At 49.4% G+C, this 11,767-nt stretch overlaps 1 protein-coding gene across 1 annotated transcript in view; it reads right to left on the bottom strand.

Annotated features, from left to right (window-relative positions):
• The window catches only part of Rtn4rl1 (reticulon 4 receptor like 1), a 50,964-nt gene extending 39,988 nt beyond the window's left edge, over positions 1-10,976 (bottom strand). The window contains exon 1 of the mRNA XM_029546463.1: positions 10,845-10,976. Within this exon, the coding sequence (XP_029402323.1) occupies positions 10,845-10,932 (88 nt within the window). The 5' untranslated portion in view covers positions 10,933-10,976. The remainder of the gene's footprint in view (positions 1-10,844) is intronic.
• Positions 10,977-11,767: the final 791 nt, after the last annotated feature.

Raw genomic sequence — 11,767 nt, 5'->3', positions numbered from 1 at the left:
AATTTTAATGTGTGCATTTTGCTTGCGTGTGTGTGTGTGTGTGTGTGTGTGTGTGTGTGTGTGTGTGTGTACCATGTATGTGTCAGGTGTTCAAAAGGCCAGAAGAGGGCATCAGGTCCCTTGGCACTAGAGTTAAGGATGGTTGTGAGCCACCATGTGACCCAGGTCCTCTGCAAGAGCAACAAATGCCCTTAACTACCAGGCCACCTCTCTAACCCCATGAAACTGTATAATTTTCAAGGTCAGAAAATGTGGGTACCAGGAACGCAAATGTAAGTTTCCAAACATGCATATACGTGTTCTTTCATGAAGAATTTCCTCCAGCATCGCTGACCAGAGGCAATTAAGATGTAATTAAGGCCTCTCCACAATGTGCAATGAGTTCCCAAGAGGCAGCTGGCGCTAGTCAGTCAGGCTTCAGCACAGAGGAGTGTACCTGACACCCTGCTGGAGTCGTTAAGTGTTTGCTGACTGAGTGAAAGTGGAATGTTGTCCTCACTGATAACTGGGATCCTGACCTAGTCTGGAGGGCTCAGGGCCACTTCCCAAAGAAGCATGGTTGGAAGCAGACCCAAGAAAGAGAGGGACGGAGGTGAGAGACAAAGCAAGGCTCAGTGCAGCATAGCCAACGTGTTGTCTACCTGGGGGTGGGGTGGGGAGAGACTGACCCATGTGTAAACAGAGAATCAAGAGGAAATGACTATGGAGGGAAGACTGGGGCCTTTGGTTTTTCAAGACAGGGCTTCTCTGTCTGACTTTCCTGGGACTTGCTCTGTGACAGGCTCACTTCAAGGCTGGCCTCAAACTCAGAGGTCCACCTGTCTTTGCCTCCAGAGTGCTGGGATTAAAAGCGTGTGACACCACTGCCCAACTTTTAACCTTATGGATTTTATGTATGAGTGCTCTGTCTGAATGTATGTCTCCATATCAGAAGAGAGCATCAGATCCCATTACAGATGGTGGTGAGCTGCCATGTAGGTGCTGAGATCTGAACTCTGGCTCTCTGGAAGAACAGCCAGTGTTCTTAACCACTGAGCCATCCCCTAGTCCTTAAGTAAAGAGGGAACAGTGGATAAAGGCACTTGCTCTCAAGCCTCAGGCCTGAATTTCAACCCCAGGATCCAGTGGTAAATGGACAAGACCGACTGCCAAAAATTGTCATCTGACGTCCACTTGTGTGCCATGGCATATGTGGCCGAGTGTGCGCATACACGTACATAAAATACATAAATGTTGAAACAAAACAAAACAAACAAAAGAAAAGAAACAAAACAAAATGTAAGGGGTGAGGGAAAGAAAGGAAAGGTGGACTCTAAGAACTGAGAGAAGCCACCAGAAGATGGTAACACATCGGAATGCTATGGTCAGATTGTCTTTCCTAATACCACAACCGCCGTGAGGAGACTGGAGACAAGAAACTGAAAAACACCAATTAGGAGCTGAAGTCTGGGTTTAAGCAGGGGTTGCAGGGGCTGTGCACAGAAGGGGGTGGACTCAGTCGCCTATGGTGGACGATGACGACTGTTGGTCATGGCATGAGTCAGTAAGCACCCCACAGGAGCGACTAGATCCCTCCCCGTCCTAGATTTGGACACTTCTATTAATGTGGTCAAAAATTATAGATGCTTTTTTGTGGGGGGGAGGGAAGGCACATCAAACTTTCTGACTCACTGTGTTCCCAGGCAAATGCTTCCTCATCATCATAACTCTTACTGGGACAAGAAGTCGCTCTGCAAGCGAGGGAACAGGCAGGAAGAGCCTGGAGCGCAAGCCAAGGCTGCCTCGCAGATTCGAGAAATGAGTTCACAGACATTGCATACGAGCTAAGGCCAGAGAACCTGGAAAGGGTTTATTTTTAAAAAGGACAAGGTGATCATGGGCTATGCTGCCTAAGTGCCCTTTCCTCTAGTCTAATGAGTCCTGTCTTTCCCCTCATCCCATTCTCCCATTATCTCTCTCCCTTCCTCCCTTCCTCCCTTCCTCCTTTCCTCCCTTCCTCCCTTTCTCCCTCCCTCCCTCCCTCCTTCCCTTCCTTCCTTCCTTCCTTCCTTCCTTCCTTCCTTCCTTCCTTCCTTCCTTCCTTCCGTCCATCCTGAGACAGGGTCTCACTATGTTCAGCCCTAGCTGAACTGGAACTCACAGAGACTGACATACCTCTGCCACCTAAATGCTGGGATTAAAGGTATACACCACTATTCCCAACTATCTTTTTAAGGTTTATTTTTAGGTATATGTGCTTCACCTGCATGCATGTCTGTCCATCAGGTGCATGCCTGGTGCCATCAGAGGGTGCCCTCACATGAGGGGGTCAGATTCCTTGGAACTGGTGCTATAGATGGTGGTGAGCCACCATGTGGGTGATGGGAACTGAACCCAGATCCTCTAAAAGAACAGCAAGCTATAGATGTGTTAGTGCACACCTTTACTCCCAAGTGGATCTTTGTGAGTTCAAGGCCAGCTTGATCTACATACTGAGTTCCAGAACAGCCAGGGATATGTAGAAAGACCCTGTCTCAGAAAGATCGAAGTGTTCTTAATCACTGAACAATCTCTCCAGTGGTCCTCCCTTTAAAAATGTGATTATATGAACAGTTCCATATGCATACATCATGTGTGTGCCTGGTGCCCTCAGAGGCCAGAAGATCCCCTGAAACCGGAGTTAGAGGTGATTATGAGCTGCCATGTGAGTGCTGGGAACTGAACCTGGGACCTCTGCAAGAAGAACAAGCAGTCTTAATCCCCCACTCCTTTCTTAAAGATGGGGTTCTCTGTAGTCCAGGCTTTTCTGAAACTCAGAATGTAATCTCAAAGAGCTTTGAGCTCATGACAATTCTCCTGCGTCAGTCTTCTGAGTACTGTAGTGGTAGGATTATAGACATGGGTTAACTCAACAGACTTACGCTAATGAACTTCTAAGATTCAAACAAAGGAGAAACAAGTAACTCTTGAGAGGTAGATAAAAGGTCAAGGTTATTATTGGCTACATACCAAGTTCAAGGCCAGCCTGGGCAACATGAGACCCTATTAGAAAACAAACAGAACAAAAACAACAAAACAAAACAAGACCTACAAGTTCAAGAAGTGGCTCACAGGTTCAGAGCATATACTTCCAGAGGACTAGAGTTTGATTCTTTGCTTCTCTGCACTCACATCACACGACTCACAACTACCCAGGACTCCAGCTCCAGGAGATACAATGCCTCTGACTCCTGCAGGTGCCTGTGCTCGCACACAAATCCACACACAGATCCATACTTAAAAATAGTACAACTAACTCTTAAAAAAAAAAAAAAAAAGGACTGGAGAGATGGCTCAGCAGTTAAGAGCACTGACTGCTCTTCGAGAGGTCCTGAGTTCAATTCCCAGCAACCACATGGTGGCTCATAATCGCCATCTGAAATGGGGTCCAATACCCTCTTCTGGCTTGTCTGAAGACAACTACAGTGTACTCCTATACATAAATAATAAAAATAATAAATCTTTAAAATAATAATAAAATTTAACTTTTAAAAAATGAACCAGTAAGATGGCTCAGTGGGTAAAACTAGTTTCCATACAAGCCTGACAAACTGAGTTTGATCTTTGCAGCCCACAGTTAAAAAGAACTGACCACCAAACATAGTGCCCTTATTCACATATATACAAAACACAGAGAGACAGTCAGACAGACAGACAGAGACAGAGAGGCAGAGAGACAGAGATACTGGGAATGTCATAGCTATTTGTAGAGTCCAGGACTAAGGTGTTGGGGGTGGGGGGTGGGAGGCTAAATTCTTAATTTCTGGTCTTGCTGAATACATGTGACAAATATTTCAAATCACTGCCATATTTAGTGGAGAAGTCTGTATGTCCAGTTACAAGTTCTTGGGATAAAATTAAACCTCCTAATATTCAGAATAAAAGAAAGGAGAGGAAGAGGAAGAGATGGGCAGGGTTAGAGAGGAGCATCTGAGATCACAGCTCACTCAGTAGGCCAGGTTAGCTTCAGACTCAGCCATCCCCCTGCCTCCACCTTCCCAGTGCTGAGCCTTTCTGCCTGGTTTCAGATACTCTTCTGAGTCACAATGCTTCCAAAGGTGGGTCTCTCGATCTGTCACACTGTTACTCTGTCTTGCTTTCTGTCACACTGTTACTCTGTCGTCTTGCTTTCCTGACTCTGAGCTGTGTCTCCAGGAGACAAGCTGTGCCCTGAGTCCCCCATTCTCCTTCCTTGTGCAGACAGAACTCCCTCCTTGTGACATGCAGCCACAATGGAGCAAGGGGCCAGACTGCATTTGAGAGGAAAGTTCCTCTCTAAGTTCCAAGAGCGCCGACCCGTGTGGGCTTTGGATGCCTGACCTTGGCCAATTAGTCCCTTGCTCAGTGTAACCAACCGAGTCACAGATTCAATTGGATCTGCAAACATTTATCGAGCGCCCCGGTGCCAGCTGATTTCTGTCTGCTCTGTGAGTGCAATGAAGCTCGTCTCTGCAGATTGGAGTTATTTGTATTTCAAGGCAAAAAAAAAAAAAAAAAAGAAAAAAAGAAAAAAAGAAAAAGGTAAGTTTTAAGTACCTGTAAGGGGCAGTAATGGATGCCTTGGGCAGGGCGGGGCATGGGCTGAGGCGGAGGGCTAGAGGGCTGGGAAATGACCTATGAGTCAGGAGAGCACAACCTGGCTGAACACAGACACGAGAAAGTGGACAGAGAAGCCAGATAAAGCCTGAGCACTTTTCTCCCCCTTAAGTTTCCCATCACTTTCTTTTTAAGCAGAAAAAAAAAAAATGCATTCACATAGGGAAAAGAAAAATAACACAAAAGGATGCCCAGGGAAAAGTAGCTCTCCTTTCGTCTCTCAGACCTCAGTCCCCAGGACCTTCCTTCAGAGGCATCCCACTGCTAGCCAGTTTCTTTTGTGTCTTTCCAGAAAACGTCTATCACGTACAAGCAAATCTTTCTCTTTTAAAATCCAAATGTTATCACAGTGTATTAGCACTGCTTCTTCACTCGGCAGTACAGCTTGGCACTCGGCCCACAGCAGAGCAGACTCACCCATTCCTTGGATCGCAGCATTCCAGTGTTCAGGGCGCTACATTTCTTACCAATCAGTCCTCCCGCTGATGGGCGTTTAGTCTGTTTCCCGTGCCTGATATTATGAGTGGCAGTATCCCTCCGTACTTTCTTATTCAACTCTCTGCCCACTGGTGAGAGGGTGTCCAGGAGACAAGCTCCCCGGTGAGGGCCTGCTACACTAAGAAGGCTCCAGCTGTGAACACGGCTGAGAAGGTCTCTTAGAGACGTCTCTCCAAGACAAGTCTCAAGTCCCTTCCTTGCACGCTCAGTTCCCGAGGGACATGTGACCACATCACAGCAAAGGAAGAGAGTCTTTTTCTGGATTTAGAGAGTCGATTTGTGTATTTGGGGGTCCCTCTAGGGCTAACAATCTGTGGCATCCTCGAGTTGTGGGCTAAGAGCAGAGAGAGAGATCAAAGTTTAATGATGCAATCAATGCCTGGCTTATCGCACATGCTTCATCAGCTCGGGCTTCATCAGGTACTATTATTGCCATCGTGATGCAGGGAGAGCCCCACCTTGCCAGTGGCAGAGAAAGCTCCCGGTGCGGATCTAGTCTGTGCATCAAGTTGCTTTAAAGGCACTGAACTGGGAGCCCCCTCAGGTCTTGGAAGCGGATGAGAGCTGAGACAGGCAGTTCCCACTTATCATGGCTTGGCATCTGGAACTCCCAGGCCTTTGCCAGTACCTAATAAACACCATACTTCATGCTTTGCCGCTGTCACCCACGCATCCCCTGATGCCCACTGATGATGGCTGCCACTGCACACAGTCAGCATTTCACTTTTTATGACCTAGTTTTTTTTTTCCTTAAGTGAATTCAGCCTAAGTGATGTCACTGTGACATAATAAAACCACAGTTTCGAGATAGAGGTGAGGATAAACATATAACAATTATATAAAAAAATTAACCTGAATATGGTAGTCCAATTGCAGCACTAGGGAAACAGGGATTTAATGAGACTGCCTCAATGAATCCGTGAAGAGTAAATGCAGTCTTCATTTTGGGGGTCAATCAGACCCGAGTTCAGATCCTAGGCTTGGCATAACTCTCTGACCTTGGGAAGTCATTTAACTTCCTTCAGTCTTAATTCTATCACCTGTGAAGTGGGCTAAGAGCCTGTTCTAATAGGGATAGAGTGAAGAGTCAGAAGGATAATGAATTAATTATTTAAGAAAATTTTAGTAGATGGGCCTTACTCCAAAAATGACTTCAGTCAGCTGTCGTAATGTATGTAGAGAGCCTGGCACATAGCAATGACTCAATAAAGCTTCACTCTCCTTCCCCTGCCCTCCTGTTGGGAGTGGCCACTTCCAGAACAGAGTCCCCATCTCAAGGGAAACACTCTTAGAACTTCCACGGGAGGAACCTGGCCCAACTCTTTAGGGTTCCATCCCATTTTGAGTCCAAACAATTTTTCAAATCCCAACAACACATGCAGCTCACATCCTGAAAATCCCTCATCCCCTTTATGCACAACACAGCTTCAAATTACTTTTGGCCTTTTCCAAAAAAAAAAAAAAAAAAAAAAAAAAAAAATCAAACCCACCCTCAAAGGTCAAGGATTCGACAGTCAGTGCTATACGAGGAAAACGCTGCAAAATCTGAGGCAGTGTTAGAGTCAACTCTTCTGAGGAAGCATGGCAGAACTGAGAGAAAAGCCCACATGTGCACACCCACGTGACTGTGCTCACACACATATGCACGTATAAACACACACTCACACACACAGACACAGATTCACACTCTCACACATGTATATACACACAAACATACATATACACACAAAATACACATACACAGACTTACACACATATACACACATAAATATTGTCACCCAAGTACACTCACACATATACACACAAACACAAATACAGGCAGCCAGGCTTGGTGGCACATGCTTTTAATCCCTGCACTCAGGAGGCAAAGGCAGGCAGATCTCTGAGTTCAAGGCCAGCCTGGTCTACAGATCTAGTTCCAGGACAGCCAGGACTACACAGAGAAACCTTGTCTCAAACAAAGCAAGCCCCACACACAGACACACACAGACACAGACACACACAGACACAGACACAGACAGACACACACACACACACACACACACACATCCACTCCCTCCCCCTTAAGCCAGTCCATTCCTTGAGACATTTGCATTGGGCCTTCCCAACAGGCAACTATACCTCAGCACTCACCAGTCCATGGCCTGAGCCTAGTCCTTAGCCTCAGGAGTAAGAGCAGAGTCTGTTGGGTCTGAGGGCTGTGGGCAGAAGTGGTTTGGAGTTTTGGGAAAAGAGTCGGGGTTTCCTCTGTGCCTGACTCTACTGTTTTCACTGAGAACTGCTGTTTTGTCTGGCTGTTCTCAAACCCCAGAGCTCAAGTGATCCTCCTGCCTCAGCCTCCCAAACAGCCATAAACCAATTTTATAACGGTGTGATAACAGGACCTGAAATGCTCCCACAGAGGTCACTGGCCCACTCAGGGAGCAAGTGGCCTTACCTCAGAATGCCCAAGGGCCCATCCCACGTCCCAGATGCCTTGGGGGCCTGTTTTCTTCCAGCTCCAATCTGGAGAAATTCCTGACCCTACCTAACTTTTTGTTTTTGCTTTTGTTTTTTGTTTTGTTTGTTTTTTTGGTTTTTCGAAACAGGGTTTCTCTGTGTAGCCCTGGCTGTCCTGGAACTCACTCTGTAGACCAGGCTGGCCTCGAACTCAGAAATCCGCCTGCCTCTGCCTCCCACTTGCTGGGATTAAAGGCGTGCGCCACCACTGCCCGGCCCTACCTAACTTCTTAAAAAGAAAATTTGGCTTCCCTGAGGCCAAGTAAAGAGATCCCAGGCTCCAGAATCATCCAGGCTGGATGTAATCCCGGGCTCAACCTGAAGTGGTGGCACATACCTGCAATTCTAGGTCCTGGGTAGAGGCAGGAGGATTAGGAGTTCAAGGTCAGCCAGTTGGCTTTAAGGCTATTCTGAGCTATAGGAGACCCTGCCTAAAACCAAAACAAAATCACTGCCGTTAATACAAACAGCCCCCAGTTCAGGGACCTTGGACTGCACAAGGAGATCCTGTGCTGCCGGGCATATCGCATTGTCACCTAGGGATTAGAGAGAGGGGGACAATAGTGTCCAGCTAGCTCTCCCCCATCCTCCCCCTTCATCCATGATGCTAGCTCATAGGATGACACCACCCCCATTCCGGGTGGGTCTTCTGCTAAACCCCACAGACAAGCCCAAGGTGTATCTCCAAGGTGATTCCAGATCTGGCCAATGTGACAATGAAGTTGAGAGGAGAGAAGCAACTCCATAAAGCTATCCATCAGTCACCCCAACGTGTGCTACGTGGCTGGCACCCCACCCCCATCACGCACACATATGAAACAAAATAAGATAAACATTTAAAGATGGCAGCCAACATTCCCAAGGCATGTGACTCTACTGTTCCTGAAGGAAGCCTGACAGCTACTCCAAGCTTACAGGGATGGAGCGAGCCCCAGAGCCTGACAGCAGTAGAGCTTTTATCTCGATGGCAGCAGCCGGAAAGGGAACCAGCCACAGGGAGGACCTAGAACTGGCTCTTGGGGACAAGACCTCTTCCCCCTGCAGCACACGGGTGAGGGGCTCTAACTGCTGTAGGTCCCACCTGTGGGAAGGAAATAAAACACAATGGAGCTCCCCACATGTACTACGGTCCCGCTCTAGAAAGGCTCCCTGTAAGATCCAGTCCGCTCCAGACAAGTCCTTATCCTTAGCTAATTGGTTCACATCGATTGACCTTACAAGTGGGTGTAATGTATGACTGGTAAGAGTTGACCTGCGTGCCAGGCAACCCATGCGGTTAACTAGCTGCCACTCAGGCAACTGAACGAGGCGCATGAACCCGAATTTCTCAGAACGCCTCTGATGGGTTTCGCAGTCACATCTCCATCAGTGGTCTGAAATACCTGCCGGGTCAACGGTCCCATTTAAAGGTCCCAGGTCCTTTGAGACCGTAGAGATAGCAATAGTGTAGATTCCTTGGGGAGGCAGAGTGAGTGCTCAGCCAGTGACTAGAGTCTCCTAGCTCTGGCAGCCACAGGCAGAGGGGCTGAGTCCCAGGGCAGGCAGGGGAGCAGTCAGGCACCCTTCCTGGCACTCCTGTGAGCTGGCTTCCACTTGCCTTCTGCTCTGTCTACCCCTCAGCTGTTTTCCCAGGAAAGCCAGAGTCAACCTCATCCAACCCATCTCTGTGACTGGGTGCTTCTCCCTCTACATGGGAGCTGATGTTCAGTCTCCTTGTTATCAGACTCTGAAGTGGAAATCCGTTATAGACACCAGAACACTCTGGAAAATCTTGCTGGAGTATGGGGAACAGCGACTCTCCCCAGTGTTGCCCCTGGGGAAGACTGGCAGGTAGCCAGGCATGCCTCCCAGCCCCCCTAGGGGGACCGGCAGCCACCCCCAGCTTTTCTAGGTCTGTTAATAAGCCTTAGCTAAGACCCTGAGCCCCCTCCTCAGGCTTGATCCTTGCTGCTTCGCCTTATCAGCTGGGCTTTTCACAAGCACTTAAATTCATGAGAGAAGAGAAAAAGTGAAATCAGATAGAAATGCAGGTCTGTTGGCTGTTTTCTCCAATGAAATAGCTCTGAGTAAACAGACGACGCCTTTGATGAAATCCCAGCAGGCTTAAACAATAAAGCTGGTTACAAACTCAATCTGGCGGAGATATCAGATCTGAAATTGTTTCAAAAAAACATGTCAACATTTTCTAATGCTCCTGGAAAGGGGGAAAAAAGATTTCCTGGACTGCCCACCATGGGGTTTGGGTCAGGGAGGCAGAACGGGGGCCACCTCAGTTTTGGTCTCTGCTCAGACCCCCACGGGTGGTGCACCAAGAGCAGGCTGTTGCTGGCTGGGCCCGTCCACCTGCTGGAGTATAAATGGCCACTTACAGGTGCCCAGGCCAGGCACCAGCCTTCCTCCTGGCTACCATCAAACCATCCCCCACCAACCAGTGCCCTTCTCTTAACTCTCCGCCTTCCTTTCTCTGCCCCGCCCCGCCCCCGCCAGCGGAAGCTTTTAAAACAGGTAAATCAGACGTGACATTCCTTTGCTTGAAATCTCTGCCATCACACAGCACTTAGAACAAAATGCAAATTCCTCCCTTAGCCTACAAGATCCTTAGATCCTACTACTTCCTCACTTCCTCCTGCTCCCTGCGTTCCCCTTGCAGGCCCTTCCTCCCAGTCCTGCAGCAGGCCAGTTTTGTCCCTGCCCCTGGGCCTTTGCACCTGCTCTAAAATTTGTCGGGGGGGGGGGGGATGATTTAACCCAACCCACAGTCATCCTGCCCACCTCAGCTAAAGTTCTTTCCCTAGCCGAGCACAGTATCAAATTACAACCACTAGCTGAAATCATCTTTTGGGTTTAGTTATCAATCCTCTTCTTCGAAATGTCTGCAACTTGGGCCTGTGTGTTTCTAGGCTGGCAGCTAGTGGCTCAGCGCACAGTAGGTGTTCAGAGATTACTATGTAAATGGAGCAGCAAAAGACGTCCTCAGCTCCCTTAGGTATCCTCTAAGCCAGTACAGTGTAACTAGAAGCCAGGAAACCCACTGGCTTTGTTTCTCTCTAGGGGTCTCTCTGCCTGCCCCTGCCTCCCCCACCCTTAGCCCCAGGCGTTAGTCCACTAGGCCTGGAAAGTCAGGTCTGGTCTTGGGTCACAAGCTCAGGCATGAGCCAGGCACGAGACTCCCTACTCCCTTATAGACCCCCACCACCACCACCTCACCACACACACACAACCAGCTTGCTCACATTTGGCCTCTAAGCAGGGGCCCACCAGTGAGGGACTCACCGCCCCTCCCATCGACCTTCTTGGAAAAGCGAGGATGCGGGTGTGCATTGAGTAGGCTCCCTAATCCGGCGCTTGGGGTGGATAGCGATGCCACCCCGAGGGCACAGGGAGTCCCACCCCCCACCCCCACCCCGCCCCAGGCCGCGATCGATCCCTGCCGTTCCCGGCCGCCTCATTACCGCGGAGAGCAGCCCGGGCTGGCAGAGGAGCCAGACGGCTGTGGAGGGGGCGGGGAGGCCTCTTTGGCTCCCTGGCCCGGATTAAATATTTACTATGTTTTGTTTGGCCTTTGGGGGAGGGGCAGGGAGGGCTGTCGCATCGATCTGGAGCTGCCGGGCGGGGCAAAGGGCGAGGGCGATGCCAGGCCCCGTGCCCAGAAGCGATGCTCCCGAAGTGGCAGCCCCCCACCCCCACCCCCAGGCCACTAGCGGCGCTGACAGATCTGGGTTGCTGAGCTACTGGGTGACTGGGAGCCTCAGCAGGCACTAGAATCCGAAGTCCCATCCCAGTTCCTGCGCCCCTACCCAGCTCAGGACATGCTAAGCCACCTCACAAGCTGGTTAACAGCAGCCTGGACGGTGTCACGCTCCCCTTTTTACAGATGTGGACTACGCACATGCTGTGCGACCTCCAGGGATCTGGTCACCAAGGTCGCCTGGCACTTTCCTATCCGAGGCAGCGAGGCAGCGTTGAGAGTTTACCCTGGTGCGCTCTGCCCCACTAGGCCGGGTTTGCAGCAGAGAAATGGAAAGGGGAGTGTCCTTGTTCCCACGGGGCTCTGTGAGTGCGCTAAAAACACCTGCTGGGTGTGTACTCAGATAGGCTCCCAGGGGCCCTTTTCACACACACACACACACACACACACACACACACACACACACAC

The sequence above is a fragment of the Mus pahari genome, chromosome 14 (assembly GCF_900095145.1).
Source record: "Mus pahari chromosome 14, PAHARI_EIJ_v1.1, whole genome shotgun sequence".
Lineage (NCBI taxonomy): Eukaryota > Metazoa > Chordata > Mammalia > Rodentia > Muridae > Mus > Mus pahari.
Note: the sequence above shows the minus strand (reverse complement) of the source record. Positions and strands in the feature narration are given on the sequence as shown.